The 23,618-nt window shown below is 36.5% G+C and overlaps 2 protein-coding genes across 2 annotated transcripts; one reads left to right on the top strand and one right to left on the bottom strand.

Moving 5' to 3' along the window:
- Positions 1-1,612: 1,612 nt before the first annotated feature.
- Positions 1,613-6,915, top strand: LOC127873634 (golgin subfamily A member 4-like). The gene is made up of 2 exons (XM_052417519.1): positions 1,613-5,344; positions 5,814-6,915. The coding sequence occupies exon 1, from the start codon at positions 1,615-1,617 to the stop codon at positions 2,596-2,598; it is 984 nt and encodes a 327-aa protein (XP_052273479.1). The 5' UTR covers positions 1,613-1,614; the 3' UTR covers positions 2,599-5,344; positions 5,814-6,915.
- Positions 6,916-7,394: 479 nt separating this feature from the next.
- Positions 7,395-20,408, bottom strand: LOC127871011 (uncharacterized). Its single transcript, XM_052413626.1, has 10 exons — positions 20,314-20,408; positions 14,789-14,915; positions 13,519-13,650; positions 13,072-13,203; positions 12,550-12,885; positions 11,477-12,157; positions 11,063-11,152; positions 10,683-10,757; positions 9,332-9,658; positions 7,395-9,087 (listed from the first exon to the last, which is right to left on the bottom strand). The coding sequence occupies exons 2-10, from the start codon at positions 14,805-14,807 to the stop codon at positions 8,777-8,779; spliced, it is 2,103 nt and encodes a 700-aa protein (XP_052269586.1). The 5' UTR covers positions 14,808-14,915; positions 20,314-20,408; the 3' UTR covers positions 7,395-8,776.
- Between the last annotated feature and the right edge of the window lie 3,210 nt (positions 20,409-23,618).

Consider the following 23,618-nt stretch of genomic DNA (forward strand, 5'->3'; position numbering starts at 1 on the left):
TTATCTATTGTCTGGTTTACAATAAATGGCGCTGCGAGCAAAAAATCTATACGTATTTTAAATTTCTAATTGGCCATTATTAACAAAGTAAATTGTCAGCCATCTTGAATTTTAGTTAACAACATTCCTGTTTTTCTGTTATTTTAAACATTTGTGAAGTAACTTTAGGTCATATAGTCCCTATTTACCCTAATATTAAAATAGTATTACGCCTTTTTCCGGAACTTAGGCTAATTACTATATTTTTAAGTGTGTTTGAAACTTTTAGATATCGTCGAACAGCGTACTATCGAACCGTGTAATTGCATGCTAAATTTAGTCTCTCTGTAAATAGTTATCTCCCTGTTGTTCAATTGTATTTCATATTTGGTTTTCCACTAACGTTATCGTATTTCAGGCAAAGGCAAGTCATTATCAACTGTATTATATTCAAATTTGGGAATATTTTACTTTCGTTTTCTTAAACGTAAAAACTGGAGGCTACACAACAGTAAAAACTTTTAAGAACTATATTATTTCTTCTCAGTTAATTTTAACACAACTGCTGTATAAACTGCTGTGCTTTGTCGGCTGGTCACTTGGTGTATTTATTCACTCGGTGAATGTTGTTCACTTGGTGATATTTTGTTTCACTACGTGATTTATTTCATGTGGTGAATTTTGTTTCACTTGGTGAACTCTTATCTGTTCAGTGACAGTAACATCACTTGGTGATATTGTAATCACTCGCTGATATTTCCACCAAGTAATTTTTTGTTTCACTGCGTGATTAATCTCATGCGGTGAATTTTGTTTCACTGAGTGATATTTATTGTACTCGGTGATATTTTCACTATGTGATATTTTCACTGTGTGATATTTTCACATGGTGACAATTCTTTTCACCTAATACTATTTTGTTACACTGCGTGATCAATCTCATGCGGTGAATTTTGTTTCACTGAGTAATATTTATTGTACTCGGTGATATTTTCACTATGTGATACTTTCACTGTGTGATATTTTCACATGGTGACAGTTCTTATCTTCACTCGGTGATATCTCCACGCGATCATATCTTTCTCATTTAGTGATTCGTTTCACTAAATGGCATTTTGATTTATTGTTTTTGTTTTTTTGTTTCATCAGTGATATTGACATCACTGCGCGGTATTATGAACTATTGATTTTTTTTTTTTTTGTGATTGTATTCACTAAAACAACATTTTGACTATTTTTTAGTTTCACTTCGCGTCATTTTCGCTGAGTGATATTTCCTCTTAGTAACAGTGTTTATTTAGTGATTAAATTCACTAAATGTCATTTTGATTATTTTTCTTGAGAATTTCCTCGTAACTGCAGTTTATCTTTTGTGATTACACAGTATTGCTACTTCAGCATTTTCAAAGAATACATAAAAAATAAAGGATCCATTTCAATTTTGTTTTTGTTTATTTCCGACTGCAATTACAGCATTTCCCAAGTGACGTAATAAAATAAATTAACAAAGAACATATTTTGAGTTTGTCTTTAATACTTACAATGGAGACCTATAGTCCTACGGTCGATATAGACCCGGTTAGGGGGAGTGAGGTGCGAAGTGGGTGGCAGTTGTACCCGGGGTACCCCATGCCTATGTATCCGGGAATGTATCCTGGTAGTTGGCAGCCAGGTCATTATTACCCTGATGCTTGGATGGGAGGGCCAGGGAATTATATGCACTCACCCATACCGCCAATACCGCAGGGATATGGGGCTACGCCACAGGTGGTGCCAGAATGGGCTACAACTAATGAAACGCCTTTGAGGCCTGAGGCAAGAGAAGGGGCACAGGGCGCTAGAAGAAATATATCTCTGTCAATGGGTGGCAATATTTTTGAATGGACGGAAGAGGACAAAGTAGAGATAATAGAACTCCTGAAAGAGAGCAAAGAACAGCTGGCAGCTATGCTCACAGATAAAGCACGCGTTGACCAAGAATTGAGGGAGCTGCAAGCTCAGTTTTACAAAATGCAGTGTTCCCTCGAGAGTAAGTTACAGCAGCAGATACACCAGGCACGGGAGATGATAGAACAGTTAGAGACAGACAGACAGATAGCCATTGCAGAGATGAAGCAGCAAGTTCATGAAGAGAATGAGAGAAAAGATGGAGAAATCTTAAGATTAAGGTCACAGGCACATTCACTCGGTCAGGAGAACTTTCAACTGAAGGAACGCATTGAAAAGTTGGAGATAGCTTCAACAGATCAGTTGGAGAAAGCCCGTGCTAATCAGTTGGCGAAAGCTCGTGCAATCTTCAAGCGTTTGAAAGCAGAGAAGTCGGAGGCGATTGCTAAGGGGGAGTCGAGACTGAAGGAGTATGGGAACAAAATGAAAGTGGAGAAGGAGAACCTTCAGTTGGCGAAAGCTCGTGCAATCTTCAAGCGTTTGAAAGCAGAGAAGTCGGAGGCGATTGCTAAGGGGGAGTCGAGACTGAAGGAGTATGGGAACAAAATGAAAGTGGAGGAGAACCTGCAGAAGCAGGGCAATGACTTCCAGAATATGGAACGAGCAGTTAACCAACTGCAAATGAAACTGGCACAAAGTGAGGAGATTTACCTGGCGGAGGGAGATGTCTAACTGCTGCCATATATCTTGGTGTCGAGGACACAGGATTGGTTATACATGCGACATTAGTTGATTTAAACGATTAGGGGTCAGTATTGGCGGCCCTGAACTGACCCCTATAATGGAGGACCAAAAGTTGTTAGTGGGAAAAGAAGAGCGCCTGGCGGTGCAGTCAAAGGTTAAGGGACCTGTTGACAGGGCTGGTAAGGCGAGTGAGAGGGCCATCATAGGTCGCTCCAGATTATTGGAGCAACTGGCCTATGATTATGATTTCTGTTTTACACAGAAGTGGCTTATGCATGGAACTGAGCCACCTGATGTAAGCTTGTCTTGGTGGTTTAGTGCGCATGCACTTAATGAGATGGTAGCGACGGTGTGAAGAGCGGTCGATTGCAGTGACCGGTTGAATAACACACCCAATGGTGGTTCAGCCGTGAGATGCAATGAGTTTGTCGAGTAATGTAAATGTGGTAGGCTGTGTAGGTAGAATCAGAAGTCTCAATTTGGGGCCAATTCTGGTTGTTCGTAGGGAAGGTGTTAATGTCTGTATCGGGTTAAGTTCCGAAAACCAGGCGTGGAGAAGTTCTCGTCTATGCCTAAAGGAAAAGGCAAGGCGGAGGTGATTGTGTGGAGAATGCCATTTTTATCTGATTAACAGGTAAAGGCAGAGCTCAGTTTGATGGTTCACTCTAACCTAGTAAAGCTTAGGAGAGCGCGATAGTTTCCGGTTTGGGAGTAGTAAGAATGACAGGGCAGAATTATTTGCATGTTCGATTGAATGGTTTCTATATTGTTGAGAGTTTGCAGTGAGTATGAAGAGATTGTATGTTGATGGATTGCAACAACTTTTTGAAACAAAAGAATCTGTCTAGAATTACAATAATCTTTCAGTTACTTTGCACTATATTGCGTGTCGGATAATACAATATTAAATACAAGAGTAAGTATCCTATGCAACCTTTCCTTTTCGAAAAGTACTCACAAGTTGAAAAGGCAAAGTATGGTTTTAGAAAAACTGTCAATTATTATGATGTCCTTAATGGTCGACCATGATTGCTGAGTGGTAATTGGTGAAGACGTGATTACACATTTAGCTTTCAGAACAACTGTGAACCATCCCTTAAAAATTATTGACGTAAGGTACTCACAAATTGAAAGGCAAAGTATGATTTTAGAAATACTGTCAATTATTATGATGTCCTTAATAGTGGACCATGATTGCTGAGTGGTAACTGGTGAAGACGTTATTACACATTTAGCTTTCAGAACAACTGTGAACCATCCCTTAACAATAATTAACGTCTATATTTGTTAAGTTGTGTATGGTAAATTGTATGGAATATGGGTTGAATTGTGCAGGTTGTCTATCATTATTTAACAAGAGATATACGTAATTGTTGGCACTAAATGTCGACATAGGATGAAATAATGATATGAACCGGGATTCAGATGTGAAATTGATAAGTGTGTGCGAATGCTTGATGGGTATAAATGGGATTACCTTAGTGACGGTTTTGGTATTGATGCTATCCCAAACAAAACAGCAGATTGGATAGGGGTTGTTAGTTATGTTAGGAGTACGTTGCAAGGCCGAGCATAGCCTTGTCCGGTCGAAGTTATACCGGAGTCTCGGCAGGCGGAGGGTGCTGATTGTTCGGCTCTCCTCCGAGGTTGAGGACTCGGGTTGAATGTTAGGCAGTGTGGATGGCAAGGAGGTGAGGGTGACGTGGGAGTTGGCTCCAACCGGAGAGGACACCAGACTCAGTCTCTCAGAGATGGAGGTGGATATTCCGGTTGGAGGATGAGGTGGAGGTGAGAGAGATGGCCGTAGTCCCAGAGTCTGGGAGGGTCAGGTTGGAGAATGAGGTGAATGTGAGAGAGATGGCCGTAGTCCCAGAGTCTGGGAGGGTCAGGTTGGAGGATTATGTGGAGTTGAGAGAGATGGCCGTAGTCCCAGAGTCTGGAAGGGACACGTTGGAGGATGAGGTGGAGGTGAGATAGATGGCCGTAGTCCCAGAGTCTGGGAGGGTCAGGTTGGAGGATTAGGTGGAGGTGAGCGAGATGGCCGTAGTCCCAGAGTCTGGAAGGGTCAGGTTGGCGGATAAGGTGGAGGTGAGAGAGATGGCCGTAGTCCCAGAATCTGGGAGGGTCCAGTTTGAGGAGGATATGAAGGTGGTGGGAAGATGGTGTGGTCTGAGAGTGGGAATGGCCTAGGAATGCGGCGCCGTCCGCATTGGGTTGTCACTTTCACTGGAGCCACACATTGAGTAATCGCTCATGCGGACCCAGTGGGCTCGTACACCGGCAAGGGGGGAACTATAGTGGTGAATGGATTGGTGATGTTTTGACCAGATTTCTGGTGGGTCATATGGGGGAAAGGATATGAGCTGTGTGGTGTAATATATGGTGTAACCTGGGGACGGGCAGCTTAGTGGGTGGGAATAAATAATTTTAATATTCTCCTGATGACTTAAACGCCTTAGATTTGGTTACGTATTAAAAAATTATAGGGTTAAACCTTAGACGGGGATTGGAAAGCTTAATTGGGCTAGGGAGAGGGGCTTGTTAGAACGGGGAGGAGTGTGGTGGAGACCGGTTTGACTCGACCGTCCGGACCCCAATTGCGGTGACTTCTGGGAAATAGTCTTCAGTTCCGGTTCTGCTATTCCTAGACGATTCTGTTGTATTACGTTCTCCTTGGAAATCCAAGATATCCCGGGTGATCCTCAGTGCAAGTGATCCAAGCCAGCGACAAAGCGTAAGTACAGCTAATTATCTATTGTCTGGTTTACAATAGTAGAAAAAGTGCATCATCATTGTGGAATCTTGATTGTTCTGGGGGTATTTCAACACTTCTTATAGTGAAATTTTCTTACCCATTACTAATTTTATGACAAAATATGTACTCGCACTTAGAGTCTAGTTTTGTGACAGTAAGCTTATTAATAATTTTATTTTTGATAAAATACCCCATGTTGCCCGATTTAACTTCATAATTGTTTAGCCGCGGCTTCGATAAAAAAAGTATAATAAGGGACGTCCATTATGTCAAATGTATCAATTTTGTTTCTTGTGTGTACAATATATCATATTTGAAAGTTAATTCTTGAATTTATGGATAATTGGATTTTATTTTCAAGCACATACATTTAATGTTCATATCGTGAGATTAAAATATTTATCACGCATGTGAGAATACACATTCAAATTCTAATTAGTTTTTGTAGGTACAGAAGGTGGCGCGTTCTCAGCAGAGTCTGTGTCGCTTATGAAGAAAAGGGAAGTGGTTGATCAACATAATCACAACGAGTTTTAAACGTGGAGCACGCAAAAAATAAACAATTGCCACAAAATGTCACGTTCCCGGTGTGTCTTTAGACAACAGTCCTAATGGGTTTGTCAATCACCGTGTTTCCTGTCACTGAACATTGAGATGTTTCCAGGGTTGCTTGTGACATAACTAAGTTGACCTGTATCAGGTGACCGGGCTGTTTGGAAGACAATTAGGTGGGTGAGAGTGACGGTATTATAGCTTTGCGTTTTGTGTGTTGCTGGAGTCTTTCTTTTGGGACGACATGGCGTTTATGTTCGGGGCTTCGGTTACTCGATAGCAGTGTACGATTCATCGTGTGAGTCTGATTGTACGTCATGAAAAGACGTGAGTTCCATTGGTGGCTCCGTGCTTTGTTTCGGTAGTTGCGTGTAAGCACTAATGACATAATCTGCATTGATTTTCTGAAAACATTGATGAATGCGTAAGGCAACGCCGGAGTTTCTGGAACCGCGTATCACACTATTCCAATCAGGGAACAGGCTTTGTTTTCCATGGTAAGAATTGTATTTTGCAAATAAATACGACAGCGATGAACGTGTTACATACTTACGAAGAACACAATTTAACTATGGTGTTTCGTTTGTAAGAAAAATGTCGTCATTACTTTTTATCTCACCCATGCCATTCAAGGGTTACACAGATTTATTGTATATACATGTAGATAAATAAAACATTGACTATATTTTAAATGAATGCTAAACCTTTAAACAAATTTCATGGTAGTTGTACACAATATAAAATTACGTGATTAGCGTTGAGGTAACAGACGAACACATTATAAATTACTTTAATGGCTAGATATTCTGAGGTTGGTTCCAATCCACAAGTGAAATATTTTTATAAATGTATTGAACTCATTAATAGTGTGTTTTAATAATTGATATTTTTATTTAATTTCATTGTGTTGGCATTTTAATTTGACAAAGTCAGAATACGAACTCTTTCGTATTTTTCCGTTTATAAATCCTATTTTTAATTTTCAACTGCAATTTAGATCTTCTTCCTAGCAAGTATTCCATACTTTGGTTTTCGTTCAAATATCAAGGAAAATATAATGTATGACAAATAACGTAATTTGAAAATAGCTACGAAACAAGCCAGTTTTAGCTAGACTATTTGGTTTCGGTTCGACGGCGAAAGGCCCGAGGACTATTGTGCGGCTATAAATACTGTCGTATGCTATCGTTTTTAGAGCATTTTATAAGATTCTGTCTTTTAAACTGCAATTTACATCTAATTCCAAACCAGCTTTTTGAACTTTGGTTTTCATCAAAATAATCAGGAAATTGATGACATAATCCGAGTCAAGCGATTTCTAAAATATTTACGAAACAAACCAGTTTCTGATGTTCCCTTAGCTATATTTACGTCATGTAGTTCCGTTTGTTATCATCAATATTAAAACACAACGTCAACTATCATGTTAACATATTTCTTGCTGGTTTTATTTAGAATAAATCCGCAAGCAGAATGACAATTACGTATATAATTCATAGACAACATTTGTGGTCATAGCAATTTAATGTTAGCAAATACAATAAACAAGGTGCCTGAAGTGTTATGAAGCCGTTAACTTGTTCAATTTCAAGATATGAAGAGAGCAATCCTTCAAACTCATGACGTAATTGTGTCTGGCTCAATAAACGTAAGGTTGTAAGATAAAGTTGACGGATGGAGGCATTAACGCACAGACTTACGGTCAAACGCCGGACATCACGGTATCCTAAAAGCCCACATCGAGCATTTAAAGCCGATTTAAATGTAACCATTTGAACTTAAGGTAACCTAAGCAAGACGTGCTCAATGTGAGCTTTTGGGATACCGTGATGCCTGGTGTTCGTCCGCAAGTCTGCGCGTTCATGCCTCCGTCCGTCAACTTAATATTCAAACCACAATCAATGAGCAGATTTCGAAGGTTATAATATTATAATGTTTACCAATACTAAAATATCTTATTATGCGAAACAATCTGTTTGAATGTGTCTTTTTGATTTACAAACTAAAAATATCAATACAACTAAACAAATGTTAAGTTCACAATATTTATCTTTAACCGTTTTTAATGATATAACGCTTCGTTGTATCGAAACCCCTATGCTCTTTTTTAAACTGAATGTAAGTGCCCTGGGTAGAACCAGTGTATGATGCTGTTTGTTACGATCAAAGCTCGAGAATGGGATCGAACATTTAAACTCTTGAACTTGAGGGTTACTTTATATCGAATAGACCACAGCCATCACCTCATAGTTTAGTTATTTTAACAAACAATGTGTACATTAAAATAAATTAAAAACACTCAACAGCTGTTTAAACAGTTGCAAATGTGTCCCTTCGTTATTAAATCGAGATAACAATTATTCTGACCATCAGTCAAAAACCATGTAAACATTTACTGCATTTGTAACCCTACACTGCAATTAAAGAAGCATTTGACATTATATTAGATAGCCCCTTTTATCATATGAATGAAAACTCTAAATTGTGTATGTATTTACGAGCAAATTTACGAAGTAAGAAAGGACACACAACGTTGGGACATATTCTATAAGTTTGGGGCATACTTGTGAGAGTACGGCCCGTCCTGTCGTTTCGCGGTAATCACAGCCTTATTTTTTTAAGTATGGTCATACATTATGTTCGTATATCACTAGGTAATTCTTTCTTCTGCTCAGACAACGCTTGACACAATTTAAGTTAAGTTTCTGTACATAATAAAGACGTTTAAAGATTCATTAAACAATTGGATCTAAAACATATTGATATATAATGACAAATAAAATCCTTAATAACAGATGATAAAACAATGTTGTATGCACACGGTGAGCACACTTTACTTAAACTGGCGGTTAAAACACGTTAAATGCCCCCAATTTCTTCACTGGGCGGCACATACTCTGAGTAAATAGCTGAATCTTTATATATTGTATCGTCTTCCATCGCCTTTGACACATCTCCAACAACGACGTTTCGATTAACTGCTGGACATCCAGTGGCGCGCGTAAGCGTCGTTTCAACTGAAGTCTCATCATCAACTGTTTCGTACTGTTCGTTGTCCGAAGGCTTTGGTATAGGTTGTGTTATAACATCATTTTTCAATTCTCTTGCTGAATACAATCCTTTCGTTAGATCAGTTTCGTACTCTAAGCAAACCTCGTCAGAAATCATAGCTGAAATTTAGAACAAAGATTATATTTCATTTTTTATTTACAATCAAAATATATGTTCTATTATATACTTACGTTTACTAAATACTTAGTCTATACTTTTCATGATAGATTACAGAGAGAGAGAAAACAAACAGTTAGAATTTATGTATTGTGTGTCTGTCTGTTGGTTTCACCATGTGATAAGTTGAAAGTTATACATAAATGTATAAAGTGATACAGCATTATGAAATATTAGCCATCGTACCCGTTTGAAGTGCGCACGCTTCTAGTTCTTTCATCCTTATAACAGCTATGTCCTTCCTCTTGCTGTTTAATAAAGCATTACGTTCAGCTAAGGCATTGACGATTTCTTTTCTCGTGGGTGTTTCATTGTGCAATTCGCTGTTCTGTAACTGGATTTTCTTTAAATAATCATCAAAAGTACCTCGTCCTTTTAATACATCAAGTATTTGACAATCTTTAGGAAGAGACAGATGGTCTGGACTCAATAGCGTTGTCTCTGTCATCGTCTCTTTGTGTTCAAAAATCACAACGTCAGTATATTGGATTTTTCTTGGCGAACGTTGAAGAGCTTTGAATAAAATTTAAAATCCATAGCGTAAAATAAACCGTGAAACATATGCTATGACTTATTACGCAATAATGACGACTGACGTGCGTTCTTGTAAAACACAGTACACTATTCGTAGTGATCTTTTTGACCGATGCTAAAATAAAATAAGTTAACGCTTACACAATCATTGCTTTGTTTAAGTTTATTGACCGTTTAAATATAAACGAAATGTATATATTGCAAACAATTTATTACTTTTTAATTTGAATTAATGGTTATATATGTTGAGATACAACACCGTATTGTCCGTTGATCTACACCCTTAAAATCAAATATACGTTTTGCTTGCCTTAAACTTTATTCTCAAAGCTTATGCGCACATTAGTAACAGCCAACTGTCTCTACAGGACAAAACGTAATATGATGTTTAGTTATCAACATTTGGTCTTTTTTAACAATTGCAAAGGGATGTTTATAACATTGACACGGCATATATTATGTTTTGCTGGCATCTTCTAATTTGTCTGTCTCTGTGTCTTGCTAACCGAAACAACTTGTTCAAAAGACTCAATCAAAAAGATCCCTTATACGAGTACAAAAGAGTCATGATGTCTAGAAAAAGCACTAGTTAATCGACACATATTACTGAGCATTTAGTCCGTGCATCATCAATAAGTTTGTGTTTATGACAACCGAAGTAAAGATAATTATAATATTCCACTACACCACATTTTTCATGAAAGTAAGCAAGAAGAAGTGTTAACATGTGTTATTATTTTAAATAATGGTAGCCGCAAATGTAAACGTCATTTCCATATCACCATTTTAAAAACTGTATACAAGAACAATCATACACCGCACATTTACCTACATGTATGCATATCAACATCCTAATCCTCTTAAGACATGTACATTCAGTATTCAGACACAACTGCTAGTTATTGTCAAATCATTCTAGTCAGATTATAATAATTATTAATATAAATAATTTAGCAAAGGTCAGTTTGTCCAACTACAATATTGCGACACGCCCATATCTTACCGGGTGGTCGCGTTGGTACCTGCTCTGAAGAACCTTCTATTTTCAGAGATTCACCCATTTGTACTTTATCTGCTTCTGAAGAACACAAATATACAAAGAATTACTTGAAGGTGAACACTCGATTTTAATTGCATGTGTAAATTATACACTCATGGTTATAATTATTCCACCCCAAATAAGAGGGTTCATATCGAATAAGAATGTCAGAAAACTTACCGAATCTTAATTGAGAAAAACATTTGTATGGCAATAAACACATAGAGTTATGTACATTTCATCATTATACTAAAAATTGCTGCTTAAATCGATTCATGCTTTGTACATTTATCATATTTCGAAATAATAAACTCTTTGGTCTGCAAGCAGCAATAAATACTCACGGGACCGTTGAAGGGCGAAGGGCGGGACTGACTGGCAGTGTGCAGTAGCATCTAATTTTGAATACTCGTGCATTTGCACACCTGTTGGATCTGTAGAAAATATACAGTCATACTGATATTATCTGAACGAGCGATACAAATTCATCTTACAAATGCGTTTCTTTTTTTGTAATACAGGTGTGATGAAATGTCATAAAATTTGGTTCTACTGCGGGATCCTGCATTTCTAATACTTGCCATGTGCTCTGAGGGCTATGCTTGTGAACCGTGTGGTTCGCATTCTAGCCGAGTTCTAGCATGAGCATTCCCAACCGTTTGATTATTTCAAATTTGAATATCTTACTTTTAATATAGATGAAAACATGTATTAACGTGTACGCTAATTTGTTTTAATTAAATGTCAGTTACTTTTACCTTCTAAATGTTTTCCATTAGTAATCGATGAGCACTCTGCAGATATTGTATGCGAGTTGTTATTGAGACTTCGTATGAACTCCGAATTAAGCGTCTGAAGCGGCAAAACGTTGGGGGTACAATCATCATTAAAGTGATCCGTGCCAACCTCCGCCAATAAAATAATGTCACCATCACCACGAGAAACTAAACTGTCATCTAACTCCACCCATGGATACAACATGTTATTTAATATCATGGCCTTTGACTGTGCACAATATTGTTGATTTGAAATGTCCACATACAAATCATCATACAATTCCTTATTGTATGTAACACTTATTGAGTCTAATCCACTGTCTGAACAACCAAATTCAGAATCAATCTCTTTTCGTTGAGTCTCTTCCGACACAGAATCTAAGGAGCTAAATGTTGCATTTGAACCGTCATCGTCATCACTAATATCGCTTAAAGCCTGCCCTATAATATGACTGAGGTCACCGTCTTCATCGTCATGTTTTTCTTCATTATAAGTCAGACTTCTTGCGTCTCTGTGTTTTTCATTTTTACTGTTATTTGCTTCTGATTCGAGTTTATCTTCTTTTTCAAAAGTTTTACCTCTGTGCTTATTGAAAGGAATTTCATTATGTATTATCTTGTTTCGAGCAAAAACTTTTTCTACGCTTGTTTCATCGTCGCCGTCTGTAACATTAGAAACATAAATGTAACCGACGAAATTCAAATTAGTACTGAAACGAAAATGAATTAATAGAATTCAAACTAGTTTACAAACGTATTTTATAGCTACAAGCGTTCAAGCAACAGGTGAAATTCACTTACAGTGACAACACTTTCCGAAGGTTTTATTAACACACAGAGCGTGTTTCACATATATATTCATTTTCTTTTTCACAGTGCAATTGATAATCTTTCACCTGTCATTATTTTGTGATATTTGAAAGTATGTATTCGACTTAAATGCATACATTTAGTCAATTAGAAAATATAAAGTGTTTATAAGTACGTGTTTGTTTTAAAAAACCCGACCAGGAATTATCAAAATATAATGTGACTTGATTTTTTTATTTACTTACCGTTTAGAATTTGTGGTATATTTAGCATGGCCACAGCTTCTTCGTGAACACCGGTATTGACAAGAGCCTGAACAAAGTGGTCATACCAGAATGCATGGGAGTTGGGTAGACATTCCAGTAAGTGGTCTGTGAGTGCCAGTCTACCAAAATGTTTTCTGTCTTTTATGCGCAGTACTGCTCGACTGTCCAAAATACCCACGCCATAAAGATAATCTAGGAGCTGTTGTGGTTGAATCAAAGTCCGAAGGAAAGGTGAAAGTGTCTTCATGTAAAAGATCTGATAGGCGCCGTTTGTAGGTAAAGGGCCTGTCAAAAGCTTTGCCACGTTCCCATATCCTTATTAAAAAGCACTTTGTTTTTTTATGATATTCACTGTTATATTGAAGGAACAATGATATATTCAAGTCCTCATAGGTCTCATTTAAAGACATGTTGAGTATGTTTTCAAACAAGTTAAAGCATTTATAGGAAGATTTTGTTAACTCATCAGTTGAAAACAACTATATCGAAAGTGCTAAATACCTGATTTTTGTAAAGCAACACAAAAGCCAATCCAAAACGAAACTTTTCTGGTTTCTTGAAGTTCATTTAATATCATGGCCATAGCAGCTCGTGGATCCCGATCCGCAATCGCAGATAATTTCGGTGAGCATTCTAATAAACAATTGTTCAATTAAACAACGAAGATTATGCATATATTCAACAATAACTGTTATCATCAAAATGTAATTGCCTAAAAGTTGCACATCATAACATAATATAATACCTTTCTCAAGAGAAGAAGTTAAACAAACAAAGAATAAGTAAATCAACCATACAAACATTTTTCTCGTGTATGCAAAAGAACTTTCGCAATGTCTCATGAGTGAAACAAAGTATATATCTGTGAGGGCTTATATTTTAAAAACGTTTATTAAATAAACACAAACATTGATGTGTTTATATTTAAGTATTATATACTTTAAGTACCTAAAAACGTCAGTTCTGTGAGAATTGATCCAACAGGTATGGTATGCAAAAGGCAAGGTCTCAAGATCGTCGCATTTTCCTCGAATTTACTGATGCTGTTTTCGTCTTCGTTGTTGAAGGATGTTTCAATCCCTGTCATTTTTAAATGTGCCGAAGCGATATTATAATGTATCGTATTGTATGACCGTTTACTGCAGAAGAACTGTATTTCAATACAACATAGCAAACCTTTAAATATTGTTTAAAAAATATTTTAATGAACGCATTCTAGTATGTCATATCAACCAAAATACTCGTCGCAGAATCTTAGTTAAAGCCACACGCCTTGCCTCTGACTTTGAAATGAAATACATGTTAATTAATACATATAGATGCAATTTTAAAGTGTGCAAAATTGTCATTAAATCTGTAGCCTAGTTAGCAAGAAACGGTACCGCTTTAAAAACCGCAATTAGGATTTCTATACGTATACGTCCATTCATTTCGACAAACGCGATTATTTTTTAAGTTTTAGAGCGCAAAAAAGACGAATTTCTACCTTGTAACCAAAAGATAAATTCTAATTGGAATAGTTAAAATTAAATCTATAGCCTAGTTAGCAAGTAATTTATTATTTTTCAACCGTTATCTCTTTTAAACCCGAAAGTAGGATTTCTAGACGTATACGTCTATTTCCACAAACGCGATTATTTTTAAGTTTAAAAGCGCAAAAAAGACGGATTTTCTACAAGATATATTCTAATTGGCATAGATAAAATATGTTTCTTATTTATACTTAAAGTCTCTATAACGCTCAAAATCAACGAAAATTTCGTTAAGTATTTCGTAAAATAAAGTAAACACCTTAACAATCCGTGTTTCTTATAGCAATAGCCAAAATGTCAACGCTAGATGTGGTATGATTACATAGATTTTTGTAGATACAAAATGCTCGTTTTTATTTATTTGTTGCCATAATTAATTCCCGCGAATATATCTATTCATACGACACACGAACAGTTTCATGTGTCGTATGAATAGATATGCAAAACAATAATAAAAACGAGGATTTTGTATCTACAAACATCTATTTCACCAGACCACATCAGGCGTTGAAATTTCGGCAATTGCCATAAGGAACACTGATTTTTAATTGGTTAAGTTTATTTTACGAACAATTGTACGAAATGTTCGTTGATTTTGAGTAGTAATGCTACTTTAAATTTTCTATGCCAAATAAGGTGTGTGGCTTTAATAACGTGTAGTTCATTTATTTTATGGTCGCCTATACCTTTTGAATACCGTCTCATTCCCTTGATTCTTCTAGTACGGTTTCTTTGATTACCAGTTTCTCTTTAATTTGGTCGCTTTGTTGGCCGACTTAGTGCAGCTGCCTCGGTCAAATTTTTCATCGAATCCTGCAATTTTGAGTGGAAGCATGAAATTTGGCACACTTATGCTCCAATCTATCCTGAACAATTTTGGATATGGATCCAGGTCGCCATGTATCTGTGGCGCTTGTGGAGGCCATTTTAAAAATGGCCGCCAAAATGGCGATTGTATAAAACCAGAAATCAGAATTGACCTTATTTGGCAATTAAACCAAACCAGATAGGAGTTAACTATGTGTGGACCATTATCCCCACTCCTTTTTGGTCTTTCAAATGGGTATACATTGAAATAATAGTACTAGCATTTGGAAACATCATGAAAAAAGCAACATTGTGCACACCAAATGAGACTGTCATTTTCCTACATTTTTTATTTTCCCTCAAAAACGATATCATGGTCCTGTGTATTTAAAAGCACACACACCATCCCAAAATATTTATCAGCAAGAGAGGATATGACTATGACGTACATCTGACGTAAATGAAGATCAATATTAGCGGAATATACTATAAATAGTGTGCAATCAGTGAAAAGTAGCAATATAGGTCAATTCTGAATTGCTTTATTCGAACGAATTATTCAACCTATGTTGAAAGGTTTACTACAAATTTCAAAGGGTTATTGTAATATTAAAAATATTAAACTAATATTATATGTAAAGTAGGGACAGATCGAAAAAGACTTACTTTTAGAATGGCAAGCAACTCACAGAATGAACACGATCGTATGGAAACCAGTGATTCACATCAATATTTTAACTGGAAATTGTGTATTTTATGTCATGAACATAACAAGCAGCCTCTTCAATGCCCCGCTAACTCATTGAGAAAAGACACCGGGGCTGGGTATAGTTATGTGTCTGAAAACCTAGAGCACTTCAATGATTTTAATTGTTTGCCATTTAATATAGACATTCAGCTATTAGATGATGGGACTGGAATAGGAAACACTATGCTGAAAAATCGTGCATCATGGCATAAGTCTTGTAGAGATAAAATAAGTAATGAGAAATTAGAAAGACTTCGTAAAAGGAAGATTGAAGATTCAACCGAATTTATATCTGCAAAGTACAGAAGGGCGAGTCTTCTGAAATCAACTGTGAGCAATTGTTCTGTAATGAGCCAGCAGGACTTGATGGCCTCCATAGAGCCTCTACCTTTGAACTTGACTTCAAAGTGAGAAACTATGCTATATAGCTTCAAGATACACAACTTTTGGCTAAACTTTCAGTTAGTGACATGGTTGCTATTGAAGCCCAATACCACAAAACATGTCGTTCTGCACTTTACAGACGCGGACAATTAGCTGCAAAGGAAACAGCGCAAAGTTCGAAAGAAAGCTCAATGCATGGTTTGGCATTTGCAGATCTTGTATCGTACATGGAACATTGTATAGAAAACAGTGAAGGCCTAAAAATACCAGTCTTGCATATGTCTTTTCTTAACAAGATGTACTGCATCCGGCTGAATGAACTAGGGCTAAAAGGTGTAACTGAGGTGCACACTACCAGGCTTAAAAATCGTCTATTGTCGGCTTTGACTAGTCTGAGAGAATACACTGAAAAGGGTAGAGTCATACTTGCATTCGATAAAGACGTTGGATCAGTCCTGAAACAGGTATCAGAACAAGATTTTGACTCGGAGGCTCTGCTGCTAAGCAAAGTTGCCAAAATAGTTCGGCGTGATTCAGCAAAAGCAGAAATTCACTGGCAATTTTTCAGAAGACTGCCAAATCAAATCGGTTCCTCAAACACTAGCAGCTTTGATCAGTATGATTCTTGATGGTCCCAAAATTAAATACCAATCTGAAGGTGAACATACACAGTCATGTGCCTCTTTTGTCATATCACAGCTTATTGTTTTCAATAGCCTAAAATCTAGTGGGACTGGTGCTTTTCGTCGTCATAGTAAGGATCGAGAGACCCCACTTACAATCTTTCTTGCTCTTAAAGTTCATGGTGAGGCGAGAAAGCGGACTCTGATAGACACATTGTACGATAATGGCTTATGCGTATCGTATGACCGTTTGCTGTCTATTTCCACAGGTGTTGCAAACAGTGTATGCTCCAAGTATGAGGAAGATGGTATTGTGTGCCCACCAAAGCTCTCTAACCATTTATTTACTATAACAGCGGTGGATAACATTGACCATAATCCTAGCAGTACAACTTCTATGGGTTCATTTCATGGAACAAGCATTTCTATTATGCAGCACCCAAAATTGGGGTTTGAAGGTGCACCAAGATTTAACCCTGTAATTGATGAAAGACTGATCGCTGAAAAGAAAATTACAGCTTTGCCAGATAGATACACCAACGTTCAACCTACTATTATTGAACAGAAAGAGCAAATTGTTCCTACCATAGTTGGTCCAGCTGTACGTTCTGAAGTTCCTGAAATAGATCCTTTGATAGTGAAGGAGTATAAATGGCTGAATAACCTAAAACATTTGTTGGACAAACCTGAGCTGGACATAGAGGACTATATATCATGGGGTGCATATCATGCTTCTAAACAAATGCCATTTAATAATATGAAAACAACTGTCACCCTCATGCCTCTCTTTCTTGAGTGTGCACATTCCATCGCAGTGATAAAGCATTCTATGAATGTTATCAGCGACACCATACAACTGCTGAACCCGGGTCAAGTTCCCGTTATCACCATGGATCAACCATTATTTGCTATAGCAAAATCAATTCAGTGGAACTTCCCTAATACCCACGGTGAAGATAAATTTGTTATAATGTCGGGTGGACTTCATATTGAAATGGCAGCATTCAAGACCCTGGGGAATTGGTTAGAGTGTACCGGGTGGACTACAGCCATATGCACGGCAGAAATTGCAACTAGTGGGGTTACGGACTCATTTATCAAGGTCACACATCTGAGTAGGACATGGCTCAAGACGACGTGTAACCTCTATAAACCGTGTACCCAACAATTGGCAGTCGTTTCTTCGAGTTGACAAGAACAAAACGGAACTTTTTCAGTTTCTCGCTCAGCAGTCATTGTCTCTTTCGGAAGATGGAAAAGAAATATATTGCACTTCAGGTGAACATGTTTTATGTGCCCCTCCAAGGATAGCAAATACAATCATTGAGCCATGCACTCATGAGGAGGCTGATACAAGGATGGTACTTCACCTGTATGATGCGGCCCTATCAGGTCACAGGAGCGTTATGATCACTGCGTCAGATACAGATGTGTTAGTCATTATTTTATCTAATTTCCACAGAATTTTAGACTCTGAAATATGGATGTTGTTAGATAACGTTACATAGCAGTACATGAGATTGCCAACTCACTAGGTCCAATAAAATGTAGGTCACTGTCTATTTTCCATGCATTGACAGGATGCGATGTTACCTCTTTCTTTTGTGGTCGGGGTAAGAAATCAGCTTGGGACACATGGGACGTATACCCAGATATAACAAATATGTTCCTGGAACTATCTGACGAACCCATAGAACTGACCGGCATTAATCTCAATCTCTGTGAGAGATTTGTCATACTGATGTATGACAGGACAAGTGATCTGATGGCAGTTAACGACGCTCGGAGACATCTTTTCTCATGAAGATCAAAAGCACTGGAGAGTATTCCACCAACACAATCAGCTCTCACTCAACACTTACTGCGAGCGGTGTACCAAGGAGGCCATGTTTGGGGTAAAGCTCTACAGGCAAATCAAACACTACCAAGCCCGTCGCTCTGGGGATGGGATAAACCAGGCACGGGTGCGTGGAAGCCAAGGTGGACTACCCTAGGACAAGCCTAAGATATGTGCTATGAGCTTATTCACTGTGGATGTAAGAAAGCTTGCAGGGGAATGTGCAAGTGTAGAAAGACCAGCCTTAAGTGAACAGCTCTCTGTTTCTGTGAAGGCCGTTGCTTCCCGGAATAACATGCCTTTTTTCATCGCACATCCACCAAAATGATATTGCCAATTGGATGAAATCATGTTTTATAACTAACATCAGTTAGGCTGGCATACTTTACAACTTGACCTTGTTATTTTTGACAATGCCCTGTATAATCCCCCATATAGCAGTGCATCAATTTGTATGTTTACGCGATCAAACAGAATCATATTAACGGTAATGCATACTTTTTCCTGTCAAAACATGGGCAAATAAAGAAAAAAATGTAAATATTTACATGTTCAACCCATCATAAAAAGTGAAATGAGATATTTGACCTTGACAATTCACCTCAAGGTCATCTCAAGGTCATTGCTGGATAGACAGTATATAATTTACTATAAGTCTTCAACACATACAATGCACTTTAAACGACTAGTTATGGTGATATTTTGGATTAAAGTTGGAATTGCGGCCATTTTGGCGGCCATTTTGAAAATCGTTGACCACAGCCTTCCTGGGTGGCTGCTGATCTGGATCCATATCTAGATTTGTTTGTAATGGGTCAAAGAATAATTGTGCCAAGTTTCATGCTTCCACTCAAAAGTGCAGGAATCATTGGTATAGCAGCTGTACTAACTTGCTTAAATCGGGAGAAGGCTCGTAAATATTCACTTTTTAATGATAGTGTACGTGCCCTGTTTAAAACACAATCTTTTTTATGTTTGTAAAGACGGATTATTATATATTTTGTTAAATAGATTCTATTTTGATTATTTTTCATATGTTTATTTTTAATTGTTAGTCCATTATTCGAATGACAAACATAACGGTGTATATATTTGTTTGAGGGGGCATTTTCACGTTTTCCTAAATTAACAAAATAAAAAAAAAATGTTTCAGATTCGCAAATTTTCGGTGTAGTTATGTTATTTGTGAGGAAATAATAATACTGAACATTTACCATGCTCTAAAATATACATTATATGCATCCTTGAAGATTTAAAAACCTGAAAATTATAAAGCGTTGCAACTCAAAATGTTTGAGTAATTTGGAGATTTCTGTTATTGTCGTTCTATTTTGTGATACTACGAAGATTGCTGATATAAAGTATAAAATACATTACTTATTGTATGAGCATGGATGGCCGAGTGGTCAAAGCGATGGACTTTTACTCCATGTGGTTCGAGCCTAGTTTAGGGTTTCTTTTTTTTCTTCTTTATTTCATTTTATTCTTGTTTTTGTTTTACTGGAGCTTTTTAGATCCAATGTTTACATTTATCAATTAAAAACATTTGATGACAAACTTAAATACATACCAAACCCTGTGAAATAGCCACTTTAAATACGGTGTATATTTTTAAGTACGCAGTATTTTAGAAACAAAGCTAAAACTTTTTATGCCTTTAAAAAATGAAATTTGAGGAAGCGATGAAATGAGCACAAGTGTACACCTTTCAATAAAAACCAATATTTTTAGCAATTGAGTTTTATATAATATATTGGTATATAGCAAAATAATTAAACATAATATTGCGTAAAATGAAAATGTAAATCGTACCTGGCAAAATATCACATTGGTGTGGTTTAACACTTATCCTACTTAAACATTTGGTTTAAAGGGAATGATATACGAATGTGTTCTAAACATCATCGGTTAAACCCATATTTACAAAGTGTTTTTTGAACTTCCTGATATCAGATCTACTTAACGAGAAACAGTTTAAGCAGGTATGTGAAATGATATAAGCGCTAAAAATAGCACTCAATCGTCTGTTCAAATAACAAAAGGACTTTTTCACAGTTTGCGAAATGACAATTTTCATAAAAAATGCATAAATGGTAAAACGAATGAATGCATTATGTTCAAGTCAAGTCAAGTCAAGTAAATTTTATTTACAAAGTCGGATACACAAACAGGTAACATAAGCTCTAATGAGCTTTTTTTTAACCGACTTACGGGTACATGAAAATTCATACACATACAGCATTTTAAGATCACTGATAAGATAATGTTAAGACAAACAAACTAAATAATGCATGTATTATCACATACACTATTATATATATATATATATATATATATATATATATATATATATATATATATATATATATATTAGTATATTGCTATTGTAGTACATCAAAGAGGTAAGGTACTAGGTAGGATATAGATACATTAAACATATTAAACCTGACCTACAAACACTATATAAGTATTACAGAGTTAAAACTTGTGATGTAGCTGCTGATCTTGACTAAATGTCCAAAACCGCCATAAAAGAAAGAGGGTAAAAACACTGAAAGACGAATTGGACACAACAGTGCGACAAGTAAAAAATGTAGTACGAGATCGACTATCCCCACAAATTAGATTTGTGAGGAACTAAGCAGCAGGTACCACACATGACAGAGTATATATATAATTAAATTTATGCACTTTACGCAAGGATAGCACATTGTTAAAACCGGACATTCGAAATAGACATAGACAAGTACAAGTATGACTTAGCGCATATGATAGACTAGTATTTGGTACATATAATCAAACACATGTAAAGCATTTATAGCATTGCAGACTTATAAAGCTATAATGAGCATGCAACTAATCGTTCTAGACTTTGCAAAGGTATCTATGAACTATAAACTAGAGCAACAGAGAACAATATAACATAGGAAAGCTGGCAACATAACATAGCAAAATAACGATATGACAGAAATCCAGGTATATCGCTGCCAAGGCTATTGAAAAGACAATTATGTGACATCGCACGAGAAACAAGAGCAGTTTTCTCCATGCCAAGCATTAACTAGAGATCGGAAATGGTTAAAAGAGGATGTTTTCCTGAAGTTTTTCGGAAGGTCATTCCATAGTTTGGCAGTAGCATACCTAAAAGATTGCTTACCATATCTTTCTGTCCTTTGTAGGTGTATCTCAACAGTATTAGAGTGCCTTAAATCATAATTAACATTTGTTAGATGCAGTAAATCATGTAGATACTCTGGGGACATTTTTTAAGAATTGTGTATGTTTCTAAAGCAAAAGATCTTAACCTTCTAAATTTCAGTGAGATAAGACCAGATTCATCATAGCTGCTATATAAATCATCATATATGCATCTCAGAGCTCTTTCCTGTATTTTCTTTATCTTTCTAGTATTATATTCATTGGTAAAGTTCCAAGTCAGAGGACAATAGTTAAAATTTGACATAACAAAAGAGTAGTATATAGTGAGTCTGCTTAATCTTTTCAGATGTCTACCAATCCGTTTCAATACATTCAGCTGTCTAGAAGCTTTCTTACAAATACTTGAGACATGAGAATTGAAATTTAACATAAAATCTAGATAAACACCAAGTAATTTCACTTCATCTTCACATGTTATTTCTATATTATTAAATTCAAAGTTAATTTTCTGCTGGTTGTCACAGGGTATAAATTCATATTTATCGTTAGTTAGTTATTTGTTATTCATGTCGAGTAGTCTTAGTTATTTTATAGTTAACATATAGTTGAATTTAACCTTATTTAGCACGTGCACGTAACAACCAATCATACACTTTCCCTCCTTTATTCAGTTGTTTGCTGAAGGTTGCTTCAGACAGCCAAGCAATCTTTGATTGAAACATTATATTATTTGTGTAGGACATTTTATATTCCTGCAGATACCTTTATCGATCTATTAAAACTTTAAACCTCGATTGATTCGATAGTTTGTCGTCGAACCCAAAGTACGCAAATTGCGCGTAGCTAGGCCGGCAACAATGGCGCCCAACGTTCTTTACTGATCGATCAAATAATATAATTTGGACAATCCGTGTGCACAATCCTTTTACGAGGATCTACACTTGATGGCCACATAAGACGTCGTTTAATACCCGGGTTAACGTTAAAGCATGCTAAGGGCCCTCTTCAAGACCGTTACGTCACATCATCAGGACCAAGGACCATTCGTCGCTGGAAGTGTATAAACTGTGTGTGACTTGGTGTATAAACACTGACAATAGTGATTATTTCTCATGACGCATGGCGGTGTGGTGAGCTGTACATTTTATTATTGATTAGTTAGTTTATTTATTTGATAATATTTGATATATACTATTGTTCACTTTATATCATTCATTTTTTAATTAATGTAAATGTAAATTTTTGTCCAACCTAGGTTAAAGATTTTTTGGTTCAATGCACTAACCATAGGTTGTCCCGTTTAACATACGCCCCTGCATTTGTGTAAACTGTGTTTTCACTGTCACTAATCCGGTTTCAATAACAATAGAAGTACATTAAGTAGTACAATACAGACAGGTAGGCACGTAGATAGCTCAGGTGCTAGTTTAAAGGTCATAATTTGGGATCAAGACAATCAATAAATTTGCTGCCCACTTATGAAAAAGTTTCAACCCATGTAAAATCAAAATTGTCCTTAGTTGTTTCAAACTTACAAAAATTTGAAACAACGCTCACTCATAGTACTTTTATAAATAGGAAATCGTTAAAATCGAGTTATTTCTTACTGAAATTAGACTGATCATCTAATTTCATTGGGAAATACTGGTTTGCGTTTAAGCCTTGCAAGGTAAAATAATCGCGTCGATTTACCGCGTATTCGAGCGAAGAAAAAATAAATCGATGTAGCAATTTAAAAGCGTACACATTCGGTTTGTGGACAGTGCTTTTAAATAATCGATTTATTTGATAACGGGAAAAGAAGTCGCGCAATAATTGATTGCGTATATACTATATTCGTTGGTAGGAAAAATAGTAATTGCGTTGCGGGTTACACTTGACACTACGTAAAAGTGACCAGTGTAATTTTCGGACCGGAAATAGGGTATCGAATCTGTACAGATAGCGATTTAGTTGTA

The sequence above is a fragment of the Dreissena polymorpha genome, chromosome 3, assembly GCF_020536995.1.
Source record: "Dreissena polymorpha isolate Duluth1 chromosome 3, UMN_Dpol_1.0, whole genome shotgun sequence".
NCBI lineage: Eukaryota > Metazoa > Mollusca > Bivalvia > Myida > Dreissenidae > Dreissena > Dreissena polymorpha.

Coding starts and splice junctions, on each gene's coding strand:
- LOC127873634 (XM_052417519.1), top strand. CDS start 1,615: ATGTATCCGGGAATGTATCCTGGTAGTTGGCAGCCAGGTCATTATTAC.
- LOC127871011 (XM_052413626.1), bottom strand. Junction 13,204..13,518: donor CACAGAACTGACGTTTTTAG/GTACTTAAAGTA, acceptor ATTGTTTATTAG/AATGCTCACCGAAATTATCT. Junction 9,659..10,682: donor GGTACCAACGCGACCACCCG/GTAAGATATGGG, acceptor TTTTATTCAAAG/CTCTTCAACGTTCGCCAAGA.